Source organism: Nycticebus coucang, chromosome 2, assembly GCF_027406575.1.
Source record: "Nycticebus coucang isolate mNycCou1 chromosome 2, mNycCou1.pri, whole genome shotgun sequence".
Classification (NCBI taxonomy): Eukaryota; Metazoa; Chordata; class Mammalia; order Primates; family Lorisidae; genus Nycticebus; species Nycticebus coucang.
Genome location: NC_069781.1, coordinates 109,443,122 through 109,467,266, shown reverse-complemented (window position 1 = coordinate 109,467,266; position 24,145 = coordinate 109,443,122). Strand labels below are relative to the sequence as shown.

The 24,145-nt window shown below is 37.7% G+C and overlaps 1 protein-coding gene across 3 annotated transcripts in view; it reads right to left on the bottom strand.

Moving 5' to 3' along the window:
- Window positions 1–4,326: 4,326 nt before the first annotated feature.
- The window catches only part of SPIN1 (spindlin 1), a 123,339-nt gene continuing 103,520 nt past the window's right edge, over window positions 4,327–24,145 (bottom strand). For all 3 annotated transcript variants that reach the window (XM_053578629.1, XM_053578644.1, XM_053578636.1), the window contains 3 exons: window positions 17,349–17,602; window positions 10,980–11,213; window positions 4,327–7,981 (listed from right to left, as the gene is read on the bottom strand). In XM_053578629.1, coding sequence (XP_053434604.1) covers window positions 7,782–7,981; window positions 10,980–11,213; window positions 17,349–17,602 — 688 coding nt within the window. In that variant the 3' untranslated portion in view covers window positions 4,327–7,781. The remainder of the gene's footprint in view (window positions 7,982–10,979; window positions 11,214–17,348; window positions 17,603–24,145) is intronic.

The following is a 24,145-nucleotide window of genomic DNA, read 5'->3' as shown; positions in this document are numbered from 1 at the left end:
ATACAGATAGTATATAAAGTGTTGCCACAGAAACTCTTTATTATATCTATTTGTTTAATTAACCATGACCTTTTTTAAAAATACAATTCACTAATAGAAAATAAAAAAAAAAAAAAGGCCTGTGATGATGGCCGAGACATTTCTGCATCTTTTATGAATGTTTTTTCTTTTCTTTTTTTTTGGAGACAGAGTCTTAGTATGTCCCCCTCGGTAGAGTGCTTGGCATCACAGCTCACTGCTGCAACCTCAAAACCCTTGGGCTCAAGCCATTCTCTTGCCTCAGCCTCCCCAGTAGCTGGGACTAGAGGCAACCACCACAATGCCCAGCTATTTTTTTGTTTATTTGTTTGTTTAGCAGACTCAGCCCCAGTTCATATGGCTGGTGCCCTAGCTGCTGAGCTATGGGTGCCGAGCCATTAGGGATGTGTTTTAATAAACTAATGGCCGTCTGGGTAAGAGGATATGTTTTTTCCTCATAGGCAGCTATGAGTTTTATGTTGACTGATCTCTACTCCCGATCTTTCCCAATGACTTCTAACCCCTGGCAGGCTGCTCAGAGGCAAGGACTAAAGTCTTAGTCTAATGCAGATTGTGAACTGTATCATCTCAAAAATGCTTTTAAAGTCTTTAATATAAAGCTTTTCCCATGGGACTGTTCTGAAAATGACCATAATTTGTCCTTCCAAGTGACCATCAGATTTAGATTAATAGTTAGAGCTATTAATAGTTAGAGCCAAGAGCGGTGCCTGTGGCTCAAAGGAGTAGGGCGCAGGCCCCAGGCCCCATATACCAGAGGTGGCGGGTTCAAACCCAGTCCCGGCCAAAAACTAAAACAAAAGAAGTTAGAGCTACTTTAATACAGTGATTAAAACTATTTTACTATAGGACTAAAAGAAAATTTGAAGCAATTATTTTGTCAAAATCAAGTCCCCAGTAAATAACACTGAGTAACCACAGTACATGAAAAAGTGTTTCTGTTGATGTCGCGTAACAGCTGTCAGGGAATACTTTCCTCACTGTTCTACTAAGAATGCCAGACTGATACATACACCTGCAGAGTACATGCACACAAGGTAAGACAATGGAAAGCAGGTATCCCAATTTTTTTTTTTGAGACAAAGTCTCACTATGTCACCCTTGGTAGAGTGCCATGGCGTCACAGCTCACAGCAACCTCAAACTCTTGGAGCTTAAGCGATTCTCTTGCCTCAGCCTCCCAAGTAGCTGGGACTACAGGCGCCCGCCACAACACCCAGTGCTGCTCTTTTTTGTTGCAATTGCCATTGTTGTTTAGCTGTTCTGGGCCAGGTTCGAATCTGCCACCTTCACCACTGTGCTACAGGTACTGAGCCCAGCTATCCCATTTCTTACAAAGCTGTATGGAGACAGGTTCAAAACAGAAGGCTTTAAAGCTACTTTCATAATTTATATTTGAAGACAATTCAGAATGATGCAATCCAACCTTCAGTTGTTGGCAGCTATTACTTATGTTAACATCAAGGTTTTGGCCTTCTGTCCTTTCACATCAATAATCTGCTTTAGCATTTCCAACATAACAACAGAGTCATATGTAATTTACCTATCCTATTAAGGATTTCAGGTAGTTCATATGGTACATAAAGTTCTTAATGTTCCCCCAAAAAGCATTAAGTTGAAAGTAATGAGAAAAGAAGGAAGATGACAAAAATAGAGCCAGAAGTAAGCCTACTCACCTACTGTAACAGCCAATGTAAAAAAAGAAATGCACGGAAAGACCCCACACTGCAGTGTCACCACGTCACAGCTGGCAGGGACCGACACACCACCTGGTCCAGTGCCCTCACTTAAAAATTAAGCAGAAAAAATGTCAATGTCATTTTTAGGCAAACTTGTATGCCAAGGCAATATCCAAAACCGCCTGCTACTTGGTTTACCAAAACCAATCATAGCCAATACAAGGATAGGTGAAGAAATGTCTAGCAACAGCTGGAGAACACCTTAAAGACTCACCTAATTCTGTGAAACACAAAATTAATTACATGACACAGAACAAACTGGTTATTATGAAAATTAGGTATAAGCAGGGTGCGGTGGATAGACTGAGCACAGGAGTTGAAACCAGCCTGAGCAAGAGCAAGACCCTGCCTCTACTAAAAATAGAAAAACTAACAGGAAGTTGTGGCACATGCCTCTAGAATCAGCTACTGGGGAGGCTGAGGCAAAAGGATTGCTTGAGCCCACGAGTTTGAGGTTGCTGCGAGCTGTGATATGATACCAGGGCACTCTACCCAAGGTGTCAGAGTGAGATTCTGCCTTTAAAAAATATATATATATAAATAAATAAAATATTGTTGTCTTTAAAAAATTAGGTATAAGATTGTGAGCAAAAGAAATTCAGAATTTATAAAGACCATTTTCATGGCATATTTTACATGTCTTTAAAACATAAAGCCTCTGGCTCAGTGCCTATGGCTCAAGCGGCTAAGGAGCCAGCCACACACACCATAACTGGCGGGTTTGAATCCAGCCCAGGCCTGCCAAAATCAACAACTACAACCAAAAAATAGCCAGGTATTGTGGCAGGTGCCTGTAATCCCTGCTACTTGGGAGGCTGAGGCAAGAGAATCGTTTAAGCCTAGGAGTTGGAGGTTGCTGTGATGCCATAGCACTCTTTGCAGGGCGACAGCTTGAGGCTCTGTCTCAAAAACAAACAAACCATAAAGCCTCTATATTCTTGTGGTAAAAAATTATTAAAATTTCTTCAATATACTTTCTCTCCAAAATAAAAGGTATCTATTTTTCAACCAAGAAAAAACTTTTCCTAATTTTTAGTATGCAAATACAGACAGCTATATTCTAGTGACTAAAACCTTCTATTTGGCAATTTGGAAATAGTTTTTAAGTATCAGCTTAAACAAAAAGGTTATAGAAAAATTATTCGCAGAAAACATTATGGTACAGATTACTCCAATCACTCTGCTTAAGTAATTTATCTCTGAGGCATTAACAGAGCAGCTCAGAGTCTGTATACAAAAATCAAGATCTGAGTCATCTTATGGCCTTTGTAAATAAAAATAAAATTAATTAATTTATGATCTGAGTCCTTGGCCTCCTGGGCAAGATACCCAACCCCTGCCCCTATCCTTTCCTCACGTGTGAAACAGGATGAAGTGTGGTGTCTTTCTCACAAGACTGTTAAGACCTAAATGAAATACCAAGTAGAAAGTGCTGACTTGTGAAGCATTTACAAATGCTTTATTAGTGTCAAATGCTTTTACCATCACAGAGCTTAAATGTACCAAGAGAAGAAACAATGAAAAGGAAGGCCCATTCCTCCAATTCTTTAGCAGAATGATGACTGCTTTAAAAAGAGAGCCAACTGACTAGTTTACAAAGACTAGTCATTAATTTCCAACCTTTAGACTAAACTTGTTATTTTTTGGGGGGGAATATTTACTGAGCTGTACCTTTGATAGATACCACAGACAATGACTAATCTATATTCAGCAAGAAACGTTAGAAAATTTAGACTAAGTCAAGCATCTGTGCTTTCCAAAGGCTCATTTCCTCCCCAAAATGCAGCTTTCTTCCACCAGGGCTGGAGCAGACCCTGCGCTCAGGTGCAAATCAGTCACCTCTGTGGTCTCCAGTACAGCTGTCCCACTAATACAAGCCTAGAAGCCAAGTGTCCTGAACCAAGAGTTTGTGTTTATTCCTCACCAGCTATCAACCTAAATGCAAGGAAACGATCTTTCCTATCCTGTACTTAAGCCAAATCCTTTGGCTAAAATGAACTGGGAAACATTTTTTAAAAAGAATGTAATTAAAGCTTGCCATAAACTCACTCTACTTTTTGCCTCACTGATAAAATTTACCAAGGAAGATAAGACATAGAAGATATATAGTTGTTACTATTTCATTCATTTCTTTATCCTTTGCATTGAGAAATAGATTTTTCACAATAGAATCTCACTGATAGAACTTAAGTATGAATAAAAGCATCATAAGAAATATTCAAAGCAAGAATAAATGTGAAAAGTATAAAATAAAAAAATTATTTAATGCTATTTCAAACAATTCTTTTAAGTTGAAAATCTTATAATAAATTTAAATTTCTCATTAATATCAAATCACAAAATTTAGTATTTAATATATGTGGGTTATTGAATTGCCCCTTCTCCTTTTAGATATTACTGAATGTTATCAATCAAATACAAATTCTATTCTTTTCTTTTTCTATGCATATCTTGCATTTACATGTAGTAAAAAGGTTACTTGGCTTAAAAACTTCAGAAGCAAGTTTAACACATCACAGTTTGCTCATGAGCACAAAATCTACAGTCAGGAGTTGCACATAAAGGGTTTATTTTAAATGTTTTAAGGATAGGATAGAGTTACATCATAATTATAAAAATTACTTACAGAATTAACAGATTTATATTGTGTATACTTCTAAATGCAGAGAACAGGGAACTGTCTACACATTGTATAAAATAAAATTAAAATTAAAAATGAATTCAGGCTCAAAAGATGAGGTCATTTACCTAATTTTAAAATGTGAACACGAAGACCTCTGAACTATACACATTCATTCAAACTGCACTAATGATGGAAAACACAAAGAGCGCAGCATTTCCAAGGAACCACAGACATTTTGACCATAATTTTGTTATAATAGTTGTTCCTGTTTTGTCTTTGGAGAACTTTCTTGTTTTTTTAAGACAATCAGCTTAAGAATGTTTTCAGGCACTACAATTTGTGACAATCCGAACAGTCTTCTAATGGGTCTACAGTGTTCAGAGATTCAAGCCCAATGCACTTTGCGGTTTGGCACATAAAATTATAATAGAAATAAAATCTGGTTTAGAAGTAACTGTGATTTTTTAAAGAAAGCACAGTCCCTTCAAATGCTGCATGACATTTACAACGGGAAAATCACCTTCTGTTGGCACTACATTTGCTTCACCAGTGCATTTTTATCCTACAACCACTAAAACAGCACAGTAAGCAAATATACAGTAAAACGAAAGCAAATAAAAATAAAGAAAGCAAAAAAACCTAAATATTGTTAACATGCAATTTTAGTTAGTTACATTGAACATTCTACTTAGAATAGAGCATGCAAAAAAGGATGGTCTGCTTTTAAGATTTTTCTCTGAAGTTTTACGTGGCAGCCTGACATCACACACACGCACGCACACACAATACAATAATACTAGAGCAGGTAAATGAGAAAGGCCGATAAATTTTATACATAGATTCATGTCTCGTGTTGTCACAAGTCCCATGATAATTTTGGAAATTAATGTTGAATTCCTAGAACCAGGAACCAACATTCAGATACCAGAAAAATGCAAGCAATGCATGCAGATCTGAAACATGAGCCTAAAATGAAGCCCAGGATACGTGGGCCCAGGAGCAGAATCACAGAGTCATTAAGTAATGGTGTAAGCCTCAAAAAAAAAAAAACAAAACAAAACAAAAAAAAGAATGGGGGGGGAGATGGGGGGGAAAAACCCAAAAAAGAAAAACCCTTCCCCTTCCCTCAGCCCTAAAGGCAATAAATGGAACAATGATTAAAGTCGTCATCACGGTCATGATGTTGCATTCATCTAGAGACTGGGAGATCATGTGGTAAATTAAAGTCACTAAAGTTGCTTGCAGAAAAACCACAATGCAAGTCACTAGGTAATGCTAGAAATGTTTCAATTGACCCAATTCTCAGGATAGTTCATAATGAGCTTTATTTTTCAGCCCAACGTCACTGTGCTAAGTTCTGCACAGTCTGTGCATGCTGGACACGCTCACAGATTCTTGTGCCATGAATGTCAGTCTGGGCTCAAGGAGCCAGGCTCAGCTTTGAGATTTACATGCAGGGACTCTTAAGAGAGTCAGTGGGGAAACACACAGATCTGTAGAACAACACCTGTTCACATACACAAGGAGCACCAATGACTCAGATATCACACTGCTTTCAGAAGCTCAGCCCTGGATGCCTGAAGTGAAGCACTGGGCACAGGGCGAATGCAGCTGCAGACAGAAAACTGAGGTACTGTGTTTACACGGTGAGCAGCCATTACCATCCAATAGCACAAGGCACAAGCCTTTATGAAGGCTAAAATGGGCATCAGCCAACCATGCGCAGTGGGGCCTGGAAAGGAAGTGATTTCTAGTGTCAAGAACAGCCACAACAGAGGTCTCTAGGACCTCAATCCAAACCTGTGGTATTTCATTGACAGCATGCATGTTTGGGCTCTGCCCAAATAGCAGGTATGATTTCCAATCCTCCCAAGAGACTAGTTTCACATATGGCCTTTCTCCTGGCTGTCAAACCATCGCCTCTAAAACAAAGTGAGAGCAGCTGTTTTGTTGATCAACCAATCACAGTTGCAGTTAGTTCTATTTCAGTTTAAAACAACCTTGCAGGAATAAACCATGGAAGGACTCTGTGGATAAGGGCTGCTATTACTTACACCCACAAGCGAATACGAATGACTGGACCTTCTATGATAACACATCACTGACATGCAAACCCCAAGGGGCCACTGGGTAGAATGAATCCACATTAAGAGCACACCCGGAGCAAGGATGTACGTACATACACCACCACAAAAGATGCCTGGAGATTAAGCTGTTATTTCTCTAGACATTCTCTGTGGGGAAAAACAGGTGGGTAGGGGGAGGGGAGTTTCTGACCATAATCATGTAGTAGCAATAATAGTAATAAAAATTTAAAAGTCTCAGAAAACTTGTTAGAAGGCAAAAATGCCACTTTTAAAACTGACAATTCTGACATAAAATGTGTTCTTCCAGGAACTTACCACAAACACAATGATGTACTGTTGCCTTTTTAAATCCATGTGCTAAAATCCAGATTACTGATTTGTACAAATAATGGACCAAATGTGCTGTCCAAAATACATCTACATTACACTATGTGGACCAAGGACCTGGGCTTTGCTAAAAAGTATTTATGATTAAAGAGTAAACAAATAAAATTATACAAACACTTATTCTGTTTTATGGAATAAAGTGTTGTCTTAAAAAAAGTTACAAACCTTAGAATTAAAGGCAGCCTTTTACTCAGCTTTCTTATCAGATTGCAAAATTCTAATGCAGATCTTTAACAGTTCACAAGTAATTCACATTTGGATTTATGGTTTAAAGCCTCCAGATTGAAAAGGTGCTCTGAACTTCTGATTTTCAAAAGAAACTCAACGTTCTTATGTGCTTCCTGTGCCCAAAATTTAATTTTAAATAAAGAGCAATAATATCATAAATATGACTGATTTGGGTCAAGCACTCCTATTAAACTGGAGAAAATTATGTCACCCCCATTCCAATACACAAGGAAAGGACTGCCAATGGTGTGTGTGTGTGTGTGTGTGTGCGTAATACACACACACATATAGGTAGATACATACATCTCAAAAAAGGCAATAACAAAAATACCAAACTATGCTTGCATTGTGGCAGCAGAATAAGAGAGTGTTAGAGTGAAGGGAAAAATGGTTAAGAACTATTACAGTTTTAAATGACTATGATACTAGTTTAACTTTTACTAAACTTGCCTGTAACTCCCCTCCAAACAGACTTCTTTTAAGAGGAAGGAGTTCTCCTTACACAAAATGCTTTGTGTTCACATCAATCTGTACTATTCAGAACAAAACCAGTTCTGCTGGCAGAGATTGTGGGTTCGCAGGGACATTTAAGCTTTCATTAAACTGGAAAGCAATCAAGTCTTTATGTCTACAAATTATACATTTAATAGTTCCACAAATTTGGCAGAGTTCATGATGACATCTAGGATGTTTTCACCAAATCGTAGACATAAATATGGAAATCATCATCAAACTTGATGAAATAGACGGAGGGCTTGGCTTCTACTTGATGAATGACCATGCCAGTCCTTTTCGAGCCATCTTCTTTGGCATATTCCACTTGTTTGCCTACCAGGCTGTCCACAACTTCTCCTGGTTCCCTTTCTGCTGGAGGTGAATCATCTGTTTTTAAGGGGTGGGGGAGAAGGGGGAGGAGGAAGAATTTAAAAACTCAATTTTAAGACATACATCAACTCTTGTTTATTTTTTATTTTATTTTTATTTATTTATTTTTTTGTAGAGACAGAGTCTCACTTTATTGCCCGTGGTGGAGTGCTGTGACATCATAGCTCACAGCAACCTCCACCTTCCTGGGCTTAGGCGATTCTCTTGTCTCAGCCTCTCAAGTAGCTGGGACTACAAGCGCCTGCCACAATGCCCAGTTATTTTTTTGTTGCAGTTTGGCGGGGGCTGGGTTTGAACTCACCACCCTTGGTATATGGGGCGGGCGCCCTACCCACTGAGCCACAGGCGCCGCCCTATTTTTTATTTTTTTAACAATCCATTTCATCTTATTTATTAGTTCACTGTTTAAGAAAAACTTTTTGTTACTTTGAAATAAATACAGATTTACACTTGTTTATTTTTTAGTACCCAGAATTCTTCATGATTACTTACACCAGTGGTCAGCAAATTTTTCTTTCAGGGTCAGATAAGTTCAAGCTTGAGGATCATATGGTTTCTGCCCCAACTACTTAATCCTACCACAGTAGCAGGAATGCAGCTATAGATGAAAAATAAATGAACTAAAGTGGCTGTGTTCAAGTAAAACTTTATTCACAAAAATAATTTGCCAACTCAAATACATAAAAAATTCTGAAAAGTATGATAATCAAAAATTCCTTCGGTTCATTTGAAATCTATAGCTATAATTATTGTTTTTTTTAGAGACAGAGTCTCACTTTGTCTTGGTAAAGTGCTGTTGTGTCACAGCTCACAGCAAACTCCAACTCTTGTGCTTAGGAGATTCTCTTGCCTCAACCTCCCGAGTAGCTGGGACTACAGGTGCCAGCTACAACGCCTGGCAATTTTTTTTTTTTTTTTTTGGCCGGAGCTGGGTTTGAACCCACCACCTCCAACATATGGGGCTGGCGCCTTACTCCTCCTGCAATTTTTTTGTTGCAATTTGGCCAGGGCCGGATTTGAACCCACTACCCTCAGTATATAATGCCAGTGCCCTACTCACTGAGTACAGGTGCCGCCCAGTAGCTATAATTAACTAAAAATAAGTTGAAGTGACTCTTCAATAGAATTTCAAAGTAGACAATTCCTACAGGGATTAATGAGGATATGGTACACATTTAATGCCTAAGTATTCTTGGTCTTATTACGCAAATCTTTAAAGGCTGCTCCCTCTCAATGGCACTGCATTCCACATCATCTTCCTAGCCCACTTAAAAAATAAAAGAAATTGCCAGGTGAGGTGATTCATGCCTAAAATCCTAACATTTTAGGAGGTTGAGGTAGGAGGACTGTTAAAGACCAGGAGCTTGAGATCAGCCTGACCAGAGTGTGAGACTCTGTCTACCAAGGGTGACAAAGTGAGGCTCTGTCTCATAAAAAAAAAAATGGGCAGGGGATGTAAACAGACATTTCATCAAAAAAGATACACAAATGACCAATTAAGTATATGAAAAGATGCTTGACAGTATTACTCATCAGAGAAATACGAATCAAAACCACGATGAGATACCAACTCCAAATCCATTATGATGGCTAGAATCAAAGTCAGGTAACAGTAAGGGTTGGTGGTGATGTGGAGAAATGGGAACCCTCATTTACTGCTGGTGAGAATGTAAAATGTGTAGCCATTTTGAAAAATAGCCTGGCAGTTCCCAAAAACTTTGTAGTTACTGTTTTTCTGTTTGTTTTTTCCAGCAATTTTACTCCTAGGTACATTATCCAAGAAAAATTAAAAGTGTACATTTACAGAGACTTCTACACAAATGTTCACAACAGCACTATATGTAATAATCAAAAGGTGCAAACAACTCAAACATCCATTCATAAAAGGATGAATTTAAAAAATTTGTATCCAGGGTGGCACCTGTGGCTCAAAGGAGTAGGGCCCTGGCCCCATATGCTGGAGGTGGCGAGTTCAAACCTAGCCCTGGCCAAAAAAAAAAAAAAAAAAGTGTATCGTACAACTGATTGATATACAATATAACATAGATTATGAAACATGTTAAGTGAAAGGAAGCTAGTCACAAAGGTCTTCACACCATTATTAATCTATTTACAAGAAAGTCTACAACACGGAAATCTACACAGAACATAAATTATTGGTTGTTTAATGCTAGGAAGAAGACAGACCAAAAGATGTAAGGTTTCCTTTTGAGGTGATTTAAATGTCTTAAATTTGACTGTGATGAGGACTGCAAATATCTCTGTATATATTAAAAAAATCACTGAATTATATACTTCAAATGGGTGAACCATATATTATAGGAATTATACCACAAAAAGCCAGCTTAAAAAATAAAACCCCCAAAACCCCACCTAGACTCGATGAAATTAGCCTCCATCATACCCCTTTCTACCTTCCTCACAGGAACAGACTACTTGTGGAAATAGCTAAATGTCTGTGCCTAAATATTGACTCTGTGATCTGTTTGCTACTGAAAGGTTCCCCAACTAGTGGTTTTCTGAAATCAGTGTTTTCTAAAGTAAAGTTCAAATATTTGCAGATAAAATAACTGATCTCTGGGATTAGTTTCAAAATAATTCAAATGGGGGACAAGCAGATAAAACAAGACTGGCAATGAAGAAAGATAGTGACTGTTAAAAGCTGAGTAAAAGGTACACAGGAAATTACTGGTTCCCACACCTTCACATATTTTTGAACAATAAAAGGTAGAAAGTAGTACAAAGTAGTGTTAATAAAATAATTTTTAAATAAACGTTATTTTATTATAGAAGCCAAGCAGAACTGATTATCATTTTCTTATATAAAATTCTTAACAAGGTGAAAAATTTCATAGTCTATATTTGTGCATGACTAAAACAATGATTAATATTTGAAAATAAAAATGCACTTGCAAACTAGTTAATCAAATACCTTGTCCTAAAATCCGCATTTCATTTGAATTATCAAAAATAAAAGTTGCCAATATATACTTACTGGAATCAGGCATAATGCGAAGGTCGCCTTCTTTGTAATCATCTAAGAGCTGGTACATGTACAAGACAGGGTCTTTCTCATAGGTAATATAAAACCATGTGTTCATGACAGGTGCACGTGCTAAGACCATTCCCCTCCACTCATCTTTAGAACCATCCTCTGTCTCAAACATATGTTCCACTGCTTTACCAATCATTGTGTCTGCCAAGTGCGCATCACTGATTCGGGATGTTGCTGAGGATTTAAAAAAAAAAAAAAAGTTGACAAAATGTTTCAATAAATATTTAGTATGATGAATGAACTCACTAAAGGAAACTATATGAAATTTTGTCTGTGCAGTAATATATTAGCAAGCATCAAAATCTGAGAGGCTTTTAAGAAGTACAAAAACCAAACACAAACTGCTGGGCTTCCAACCAGAGTTGGATTCAGCAACGAGTACAGGGTGCTCTGGGCATTGTGGCTCATGCCACCAGGTTCTGGGAGGCTGAGGATTGACTGAGTTCACAGGTTCAAGACCAGCCTGAGCCAGAACGAGACCCCATCTCTAAAAGTAGCCAGGCATTGTGGCAGGCACCTGTAGTCCCAGCTACCTGGGAGGCTGAGGCAAAAGAATCAATCACTTAAGCCTAGGAGTTTGAGGTTGTTGTGAGCTGTGATGCCACAGTACTCCATCGAGGGTGACAAGCTGAGATTATGTCTCCCCCCACCCAAAAAAATAAATAAAAAAAGGACAGAGTGTCCAAAAGGTCGCTCGCTATACATAGTGAAATTAACAAACACATACTGTATTTCATATTTTTAATACTTTTCTTATTTATATATCAACACAGAAATATTTTATAAAAGTTTATAGTGAATATTTTGTAAATAATGGTACATTTAGCTACAATTTTCCATTTTCCATATGTATGTATGTGTGTATGCTTGTATGTATAGTAACCTTTAGTATACCCTGTATTTTTGTCCCAACTCAGTTAAATTAGAGAATCTGTTTTGTTTTTTTTTTTCCATTTTTTGGACTCATCTATTCTTGGTACTGTACCCAAATCAGAACTTGTAATTATTCATTCAAGGCACAAAGTATTTTTTTATTATTGTTTAACAGTTATTTTAAACTCTAAGATAATTTCAGATTTGCAAAAAGAGTTGCTGTAACAGTTTACCTTAATGTAGAACCATAGACCATTCATTAAAACTTATCAGTTAACCTGTTTAAGACATACATTTAATTGATGTTTGTTTTCCATCAACCTTATTTCCACTATCTGCTAAGACACAGGTTTTTACTAGCTTCTATAATCTATTCTCCATGGCAACCAGTCGTCAATTGTAATGTTTGTATCAAACTGTGTGATGTGCCCCCGCCTTCCCTTTATAAGCTATAAAACAAACTGCTTACATGAATCACTTAACCCATCCTACCTCTGCCCTCAGGCTTTGCTATCTTCCTCCTCACTGTCAATGCCTCAGCTATTCTGCTCTCTTCTCCCTGGAATGCTCTTCTCTATACCTTCAGGGGCCTGGCTCCCACTAGAGTGTATTTCCTCTTGGGGTCAGGGGTGTCCATGACCACCCACATGAAAGTAACCACACCAATTCTGGTCACATTACCCAGTTTTATTTCTTAATAATATTCACCATTATCTAAAGTTATCTTGTTTTATGCATTTGTTTACTTGTTTCTTCCTTGGATATGCCCTTGAAAATAGAGGACTTTCTTGTTTCTGTATCATAGCAGTTCAATATTTGTTGCATAATTTAATCAGATGGTTCATGTGGTTGAGAGCTGGAGCCTCCCTAATGGTATATCAACAGTCCTGGCCCTACTTTATAATTCGTTTCAAAAGTAGGTGGAAAAGTACCAGCTTCATCTTTTTAATACTGAAAAAATTATGAAGGAGCCTACTGATTTTAAGATTTCTCCAGTCCTCAATTTTTAGACAACCATCTTTAAAAACCAAATTAGCATTCCTAGTGTTTCATTCATTAGACTTCTATTTCTGTTAAATAAAATCAAAAGGAATAAAAATTAGACCTTCTTAATAAATGTACTGCTATTCAGTTTTGTCAGGATACCCCAAATATATGGTAGTTTTCTTTGCTTAAGTATGGAGTAATTATAAAAAAATTCCAAAGAGGCTTGGTACCTTTAGCTCAGTGGCTAGGGCACCACCACATACACTGGAGCTGGTGGGTTCAAATCCAGCCCTGCCAAACATCAATGACAACTACAAACAAAAAAATAGCTGGGCGTTGTGGTGGGCACCTGTAGTCTTAGTTACTTGGGAGGCTGAGGCAAGAAAACCACTTAAGCCCAAGAGTTTGAGGTTGCTGTGAGCTGTGATGCCACAGCACTCTACCCAGGGCAACACCTTGATACTCTGTCTCCTAAAAACAAACAAACGAACAAAACCTCCAAAGAACTCCCTACTGTGCATGACATTAACCATCCCTCCCATTACTTTCCAAGTAATCATATAGAATGAAAACAATAGGGAAAAAGGGGGGGGGGAATCCTCCAAAAAAAAAAAAAAAAACCCTGCTCCTTTCTTCATGTCAGTAGATCTCAAGAGTACTGGATCTCAGGACATCTTTATGTTCTTAAAAATTACTAAGGAACTAAAAAGCATTTTTTTATATATATTATACATATTTGATATTTATAATTTCAGGGAAAAAAAACTAACAAACCTAAAAAGACTTATCTAAAAACACCTACACAACAACATATTTTAAATGAGAAACAACTGCTTTTTTTAGCAAAATTTAGTTAAGAAGAATGCATAATTTTGTATTTTTGTAAATCTCCTAATGTCTAGGTTTTTCAGATTTGCTTCAGCATTCAATCTATTATGACCTGTTCTTTTGGTTACTGCATAAAATCTAGGATCACAAAGATGTGCTGTTCAAAAAGTATTTTAATTCTTCCAAGTAATTCTTGGTATTTCCTATGAAATTAACATCCAAACATAATGAATGGTAGCTCCTTAAAGTTTATTTGCAAAAGAGAATCTGAAACTATTATTATAATAACTTAGTTGTATTGTTACATTAAAACTCATTTGCTTCCAGACTATTTTAAAAAGAACTCCTACTACTCAACCAAAAGATTAAATAAACTGATTTAAAAATGGTCAAAGGACTTGAATAGACATATTCCAAACATACACAAGCGGCCAACAAGCAAATGAAAATATGTTCAACATCACTTATCATCAGAGAACTGCAAATAAAAATCACAATAAGGCACAACCTTACAGATTTATATAATACCCAACCTAAGTAGGATGGGTATTATAAAATAAAGAGAGATGGAGAGTTGGAACCTTTATGTGTTGTTGATGCAATTAGAAAATGGTACAACCACTGAGGTAAACAGTATGTCAGTTCTGTTTAGAAAATTTAAATTAGAAATACCATATTAAAATGTAAATTACCATATGATCCAGCAATCCTACTTCTGAGTATATACTCACAAAAACTGAAAACATGACCTCAAAGAGATATTTGTACACTGATGTTCACAGAAGCACTATTCACAATTTTACACTCTCCATGTTTACAATCTACAAAGAGGTGGAAGCAACCTGAATGTCCACAAATAGGTGTATACAGATACACAATGGAATATTATTTTTTTGCCTTAAAAAGAAAACCCTGTTACATGTTACAACATGGATAAATGTGAAAGACGTTATACTAAGTGAAATAAACCAGTCACAAAACAACAAATAACGCGTAATTCTACTTCTGCATGATGCCCACAATAGTCAAATTCATAGGGACAGAAAGTAGAATGCTGGCTTGCAGGGGCTAGCTAGGGAGAGAGAGAAAAGGGAAGTAGTTGTTTCACAGGTACAGAGTTTCAGATTTACAAGTTAACAAAAAATTCTAGAGATTCATTTCATAATAAGGTGAATGTATTTATTACTACTTAACTGTACACTTAAAAATGGTGACAACAGTACATTTTATGTTGTGTTTTTTTGGTTTGTTTTTTGCAGTTTTTGGCCGAGGCTGGGTTTGAACCCACCACCTCCAGCATATGGGGACAGCGCCCTACTCGTTCGAGCCACAGGCGCTGCCCTATGTTATGTGTTTTTTACCACAATCAAAAAAGTTGTCAGTCTTGCACTATGAATGACTCTTTCAGCAATGCATAATTTGATAACATGATGCTCTGCTCACTCATATAGAAAGTATTGTGTTCACTGAGTTATGCAGAGCTTCCAAATAGACAGTGGGCAATCCACTGTGCAACTATCAAAGAATGAGAATGAAGAGAACCTAATTATATCTTTTTTTTTTTTTTTTGAGACACAGTCTCACTATGTTGCCTTTGGTAGAGTAACCTCAAATTCTAGGGCTTAAGTGATTTTCTTGACTCAGCTTTCCAAGTAACTGGGACTACAGGCACCAGTCACAACACCTGGCTATTTTTTTTCTGCAGTTGTCATTGTTATTAGATGGCCTGGGTCAGATTTGAACCCGCCACCCTCGGGGGGGTGTCTGTGGCTGGCGCCGTAACCACTGTGCTACGGGTGCCTGGCCAAGAACCTATTATATCTTTACAATATGAAAATAATTTTGACCTCACAAACCTTCCACCTTGTTCTGGGAACCACTGCTCTATGCCATCACATACTCTTTTGGCTGTCTCTCAAGATCCCAACCATTAGCTTAAGAAAAACATGACTGTAAATAATAGTCTAATGTATTGCCTGAAGCAAATTAAGGAAAACTGTTTTCTTCTTATATAGAACATAAATGAAGGGCAACTAATTTTTTAGACGTAAGTACCATAGTGAATACTAATATTAGTACGCAAATGATAAGTTGCTGATTTGCACAAAACTTTTATGTTTTTTGGGGAGGGGATAACCTGCTTTACTATTTACAAAAGCAATCCAGGTCTACTGTTAAAAACTGAGATAATCCAAAACTACAAACAACAAACAGCATGGAGCCCTTAAACCAAAGACAGCTGCATGCTTTCTGTCCTGGTGACCAAAGGACTAACAAACACATGTTACCTACCAAAGAAAGTTTCAAGTGAGCTAGTCTTACGCTAGAAGAGGTGGAGAATAAAATTCTGGGTCAAAAAAAAAGCGTAACTTTTACGTAGTATTTAGCATAAATAATTGCTCTAAATGGTTAGATAATATTTTTTAAGTTCTACAGTAAGATGCTTAATATGTTAAAAAGTTTCTTATGTGGGAAACTGATGTCAGGATTAAGAAGGAATATAGGATGTGAACCAAGAGGAAGAACAAGTGTTCAGTCACACAAGAAATGAAAGTGTTGAAAACATCAAAGATTTAATTATTAAGTAATAATAAAGATTAAAATTTATAAAAAGATTTCTCAAAAAACTGAACTATGCTTATAGAAGATGTGCAAAGATTTAGAATTTGATATCTAAAGAGAAGACTAACAAAATAATTGCCTGATATGGAAGCAGTAGTTTACAGGAGAAACTCTTATATCCAAGACTACAATGACACGGTATGAAGAAAAACAGAGGAATGAGATGGGACTAATTCCTTCCCTTGACAATTTGGCCCCAAAATTCCTACTGCCCAAGTCTAGATCTGCTGAAACTTTATTTTCCAATGGCACAGACTTTTCAGGACAATTCTAAAAGCATAAACCAGTATTTTAAGCAATAGTAGCATCACTGTAATAAAACATTTCAAAATATTTGGAAGTAATACTGAGTATATCCTGCTCTACTTAAAAATAAAATCTCTGATTATTATTTAACTTAGATCTTTTATCTTAAAGAACATTTGCAAAGCAATACTGACACTGTATGACAGAAAAGAGAGCCATTCATTTCCACAAATACTATTCAAACAAATCGTAAGGAATGCATAATAAAGCTTCACATGTTTTGACTGCTTACATTTTGGCTTAAAGCATAATTATCATTTACGTTAAACACAATGAAAGATACACTTCACATAAAGATTCTAAAATAAATATGTAAAATTTCTCTTAGTTATTGTACCTGATGAAATAACACACAGTATATTTAAGCTAATGATAATCTTACCCATCATAGTCCAGATAACAGTGAGCAAAAATGTTAGAAATAACTATATTAGAAATTAACAGATTGTAAACTTCTTGGGGGAAATTTTTATACATCTTTCTATCCCTCACACACTTCCTTGAACTGTGGCTTCAGAACACCTGCTTTGGATCTATTTTTGTGGTTTTTAGGTACTTAATCAAATATTCTCAGAAGGAGTGATTGTGTTCCAATAAAAGTAAAAAATAACAATAACCTAAAAATAATAAAAAAGCATTCATTTCAATATCATTTTTAAAACATGCAATACACAAATAGTAAAAAGAACTTACCAACTCTATCAGGGAGGACTTCAAGCGCAGAAACTCTTTCATCTTTATTAAGTTCTAGTCCATAAACACAGTCAAATCCATCGTATTTTATAAGATACAAAGAAGGATTTACAGGCACCTGGTCCAGAACGGTTCCTTTCCACTGGGTAACAGGGCCATTTCCCTCTTTCCACCCATGCTGAATCCTGCAGCCTACGATGTTCCGCCGGGGCTGGGAAACAGGTTTGCTCGGCCCCACACTGCTCCGATGTTTTCTGTATTCACACATATACACACATAAGGTATTATCTCAAAAGTATACACATGCCTAGATTCAACCCAAGTACTGACTAGCATGCTCTAACTACAGGCGGTCCCAAGGTACATGCAAACTCATGTTTGCCATAGTTCTGTTTTAGGTGACTCAAAGTGGTTGTCTTCTACCCTCATAGCAGTGGTAGCTCAAAGGTGAGGCGCTTTCCCATTACAAGTGTGCAACAATGGGAGCTTGCTATACACCTTAACTGTGTAAAGCAGAAAAAATTACTAACTTGTAGTAACATATAAGCACCAGTTTTCTGAGTTTCCTTTAATTCAATCAACTCACAATTACATCTAAATTAATCAAAGAGCTGACCACATGAAACAGATTACACCATAATAACACATGTACACAGCTTGATATAATACGAATCTATCATAATTGAAAAAAAAATGTGTTAACTATTCAATTTCACCCATCTAATGCCCGAGTAACTTTGTCCGTACTAGTTTAAAAGCTAGACATTTAACTTTTTCTTAAAGTCCAGATTAGCTTATATCAATGCATTATATCCTATTACTTCTCCAGCAAACATACAGTTTTTATTTTTGAGACAGCGTCTCATTTTATCGCCCTTGGTAGAATGCCGTGGCATCATAGCTCACAGCAACCTCAAACTCTTGGGGTCAAGGTATCCTCTTGATGTACCTGGGACGATAGGCGCCCAGCTACTTTTAGAGACAAGGTCTCGCTCTGGCTCAGGCTAGTGTCAAACTTGTGAACTCAGGCAAGCCAACTGCCCCAGCCTCCCAGGGTGCTAGGATTACATGCGTGAGCCACTCACTACATCCAGCCAGAAACTAAACAGACTAAAGTTTATACCAAATACTTAATGTAATATTAAAAGTTATTGGATAGCCAGGCATTGTGGCAGGTACCTGTAGTCCCACTACTTGGGAGGCTGAGGCAAGAGAATCGCTTAAGCCCAAGAGTTTGAGGTTGCTGTGAGCTGTGATGCCACTGCACTCTACCAAGGGTGACATAGTGAGACTTTGTCTTCAGAAAAAAAGAAGTTATTGGAGCAACAGCAAACTAATTTCTGGATTGTTAGCAAGTTAAATATCTAAATGTAATGTTAATAAATAAGACACCTAGCTCTTAATACCAGGAAAAATCTTGAAACCCAAAGACAAGGGATATCTTGGTCTACATACAAGCTGAAAGTCAAACCCAAGACATAAATGTTGATAAATGCAAAGACTAAAAAAGTTAAGAAGGTTGAAAAGAATTCACTTCCCACAGTTCTGAGTATAAAGCACTCATTTGGTAAAGCGTGAATAAAAGCATAAAATTCTGGCATATAGTTTTTTTTGAGACAGTCTCACTTTGTTGCCTGGGTAGAGTGCTGTGCTATCACAGCTCACAGCAACCTCAAACTCTTAGGCTCAAGCAATTCTCTTGCCTCAGCAGTAGCTAGGACTATAGGCACCTGCCACAACACCCAGCTATTTTTAGAGACGGGGTCTCGCTCTTGCTCAGGCTGGTCTCGAACCTATGAGCTCAGGCAATCTACCCGCCTCGACCTCCCAGAGTGCTGGGATTACAGGCATGAGCCACGGCACCAAGTCATCAGTTACGTTTTTTTAAAAACAAATTTACTGTAGGTTATAGTATTTAAAACTGCAATTACATGTATTCTAAACAGGAGTAATCTATTCTAGACAAATTACATGAATTTAGTCAAGTCAGTGGGTGAAGGGGAACACCAAAGTCAATAATAAGTACTCACCCAAAGAAAACTTCTTTTCTGGATCTGAGCCTAACCAAGAGACTGAGAAGCGTGGTACACAAGGTTAAGTGCAAGACTATGAAGACAGAAAACCCAGGTCTGCTTAAGCCCTCAGGCCTCTGCAGACACTCAGCTAACCTTCCATTTAGGAAGGCAGAGCCTTGCTCCGAGCACATAATCCTCACTAAGCAGGTGGGACCACAGAGTGAGAGGGAAGTAAGGTTAAGGCACAAAGGAAGGGATGCTTGCAAGCAGCAAGTCTCAGTAACTATAACAGAGGTAGAGAGGCCTTACTTTTTTGAGATAGTGTCTCACCTGTTGCCTAGGCTACAGTGCAGTGGCATCACAGCAACCTCAAACTGCTAGGATCAAGTGATTCTCCTGCCTCAGCCTCCTGAGTAATTGGGACTACAGGCACCCACCACAACCAGCCAGTTTTTCTATTTTTAGTAGAGATGGGTCTTGCTCTGGCTCAGTCTGGTCTCAAACTCCTGAGCTCAGGAGATCCTCTCACCTCAGCCTTCCATAGTGCTAGGATTATAGGCATGAGACACCATGCCCTGCCAACTGGAAAGGCCTTATTATTTTTTTTTTTTTTGTGGTTTTTTGGCCGGGGCTGGGAAAGGCCTTACTTTTAAACATGCCACAGAGAAATAGAAGTGGTGGCCTTAGAGCTCTGAAGCTAGGAAAGCCCTCCTGGATGGAATCATCTAATCCCATCTCATATGCTAGAGTCTCAGAAAAGGATCAAAGCTGGACAACATTCAAAGATATTTTGGTAGTCCCAGCTACTCGGGAGGCTGAGGCAAGAGAAATGCCTAAGCCCAGGAGTTGGAGGTTGCTGTGAGCTGTGTGATGCCACGGCACTCTACCAAGGGCGATAAACTGAGACTCTGTCTCTACAAAAAAAAAAAAACAAGATATTTTTGAGAAGTAAAGAGACTACAAATAAATTGGAAGGATGCTCTGATGAGCAATTGGGCAGGCCAGAAAAAATGCGCCTATCAAGTAAAGGAAAAATATTATCTAACACTAAGCAGATAATAGAAGCAATGGAAGAGGAACTGTGATGTTTAGTTTTATGTGTCAACTTGACTGTGCCATAGGATACCCAAATTAAACATTATTTCTGGCTATGTCCGTGCATTTGAACAAGCCACTGAGTAAAGAAGATGCCTTCATCAATGTAGGTAGACATCATTCCATCTATTGAGACCTGAACAGAACAAAAGGTGGAGAAAAACAGAATTTGCTCCTTTTTCTTCCTGCCTGCTTGCCTGACTTATTTTCTCCTGCCTCTGGACTAGGGCTTATACCGCTGGTTCCCTTACTTCTCACACTTTTGGGCTTGGACCATATTATGCCCCACCATTCCTAGGTCTCCAGCCTGCAGAAAGCAGCCCATGGGGCTTCTCAGCCTAACTGGCTTAACATAAGCCAATTCTTCATAATAAATCTCCTTTATATCGTATTTGTATCCCAATGGTTCTGTTTCCCGAGAACCCTGACTAACATCATAAGAACATGTATCAGAAATAGAAAAGCTCAGAAAAAAGAAAGCCAGATAAGAAAAGCTGTGAGAAAAATCAGAAAAGGTAAAATTTTTGTGAAATGAAGACTAAACCAGAAGAATATGAGAGGAAATAGACACCATAGGAGCATGAGGGTAATGGATAACAAACAGGTGACAAATGGGGGCAAAAATTTAATTGAGATGGTGACAGATACAACATTCCAACTTCTATATAGTAAGAAGTACCTAAAAACTAAAATCAATGAGAAAAGAATACTAAAAGCTGCAATTCAAGACAAATTTCCTGAAGTAAAAAAACACTTGGATGCATTATACAAATGTACTCCTTGGGAAAAATGAATCCAGAATGACTGACACTGAGACATAAGCAAGCAAAACAATTGGATTTAAAGAAAATAGCATCCTTTGGGCACCCAGGCAAAAGGACCAAATCATGAGTATGGGAAAGACAATCAGAATTTGACAACACCATTTTATGCCAAAAGGCAATGGAGTAACAAACTTATGGTTCTCAGGGGGGTAAAAAAAGACAAAATAAATAAATAAATAAATAAGCCAAGGATTTTTTCATTAGCCAAGAATTATACACTGACCTTCAAGTATAAATGCCATAGATAAAATTGTTACGAACATGTAAGAACTGAGGAAATACTGTTCTCATAAATGTTTCCTGAAGATGTCATAGGAAAATGAGCTTTAGAGGAACTCAGAGAAGCTTCAGGACAGCACTGATAATAAGCAATGAATATATTCATCTACAGGATAAATGGTAGGGATGAGATAGAAACGTGTGTAACTGTTATCTGTTCTGGTATTACAGAATTAACACAACTCTCAAAAATGGAAGGAAAGAACATATAAAATAGAATAAACATGCCGACTCCTTTATAAAACTTGGAATCAAAGGATATTACCTCACAGTATATGGAGAGAAAAAGGAGAGCACAAATAGCTAACTTCAGCGGCGCCTGTGGCTTAAAAGAGTAGGGGGCCGGCCCCATATGTCGGAGGTGGCGGGTTTAAACCCAGCCCCAGCCAAAAAACTGCAAAAAACAAACAAACAAAAATAGCTAACTTCAATATTGTCCACAGTAAGGAACCTATATATTACCTAAAAAATAAGTTAAATCCTGTAACTTATAACCACTAACACTACTCAGATTTAAAAGAAAGTGGATTTCCAGACATTTTCATAATCTTTAGGAATACGCAATGACATCCAATTAGCCTCTTCAGAAAAACAGTTGGTAAAAGAGATTATATTTCTACTTTAGAATATAAGAATCCTTTTTAACAATACTTTTCTTCTCAAGCAGACGACCAACTATACTCTTTCTTTTAATCTTTAAGCAAAATACCCAGTGAGCCTCTCTCTACATAGGATATAGGATCAGGCTTTTATTTTCCTCCAAATTTAAAGAGGTTATTCTAAGCCAAATTTGAAGACCATGACCCAGAGCCACACCCAAGAGCAAGTGAACTCACTGTGGTGGGGTTATAGTTTGGTTTTATACATTTCAGGGAGACAGGGATTACAGACAAAGTCATAACATCAGTCCGTGGAAGGTATACCTTAGTTTGGCCCCCCAAAAGTGGGATATCTGACATCATAGGAGGGTTTAAAGATTCTTTAGCTGATAAGCTGAATGAGTTAGGCTTTGTCTAATAGGCCAGGCATCATCGAAAGACAGAAGTCCAGATTAGATTTTCTTCACATTTAGAACAAAGGTTGGTTCTCAAACATCACTGAGGAAAGAATCAATTAATCATCTGTCCCATTTTCTAGTTTACATGGACATTCTGCTATTACTATCAAAATTATAAGCAAATATATTCCACCAGCATGGCGGTTAACTTTGCATGTCAACTCGGATATGCCACAATACTCAACATATGTGGTTTAACACCAAACCAGATGTCATTACAAAGGTATTTTTTAGCTGGAATTAACATTTGGATTGCAGACTGAGTAAAGCAGATTATCCACGCAAGGCAGGTGAACATCATCCTGGAGAAAGCCCAGCTTCCCCTAGGAGGAGGAGATTCTGCTTCCTGGCTGCCTTCACTCTCACACTATAGCATCACCTCTTCTGGGTTATCTAGATGGCTGGCCTCCCCAGAGAGCTCGGCCTTGCCAGCCCCCACAGCTGGCCCCCATGAGCCAATTCCTTAACATAAACTTCTCCTCACCCTGTATACATACACACACCCTCTCTTCCTATTTCTCTGGAGAACTCTTGACAGTCAGAAGAGATTCTTTCCTAAATTCAGAGGCATAGAATTTCCCACCACCCTGATTTTCAACAAAACTAATATAAACTTAGCCAATGAAAGCATAACATCTATTTTAGCCACTCCTCCCTTCTATATTTGTCAGCAACATTCCTCTATAAATAAGGATTATTTGCAGTTGCTCCTGATACGGCCAGATAGATGCCTTGAATCACATTTCAGAATAAACAGTTTTTGTACCAGTCATCTCCAGAGGGAGTTCATGAGGTTTCCCTATTCTTTTGAGCACTACAAGGAGCTCACAACCAGCCAGTAGAGGTCCTCCTCAAACTGGCTCCCCTGTCCTTTAACTTAGAAGATGCGCAATCTTCACTCTCTTTTTTAAATTTTTATTTTTTTAAGAGCTGAGGTCTTGTTCTATCACCCAGACTGGAGTACGGCACGGCAATCATAGCTCACCATATCTTTGAACTCCTGGGTTTAGGTGATCTACTCACCTCAATCTTCAAAGTAGCTGACTACAAGTAGACTACAAGGTGCACCACTATGTCCAGCTATGTTTTTTTTTTAATGTTTTGTAGAGGCAGGGTCTTGCTACATTGCCCAGGCTGGTCTGGAACTCATAGCCACAAGTGATCCTCCTACCTGAGACTCTGGGATTAACAGGCATGAGCTGTTAAGTGCTGGGATTAACAGGCATGAGCCATTACATCCAACCTCACATTCTTTCAATAAGAAAACTTTAATCATAATTTTAGTTGTGATAGATAATATTCCTACTCTTATTCTTAACATTTTGTTTTGTGTTTTCTATTTGCCTTGTTTTCATTTCCTCACTTCCCTTTATTCCTTTAGCCGTATGACCAAAATGACTTGCAGTTTCCTGAAGAAAAATTAAAACTTTACCTGGTTACTTCTACCGTATTCCTGAAATTTAGGCTTTTAATTTCAAATTGTTACTTTTCATTTTGCTACCACATCAAGAATTTTTTTTTTAACAT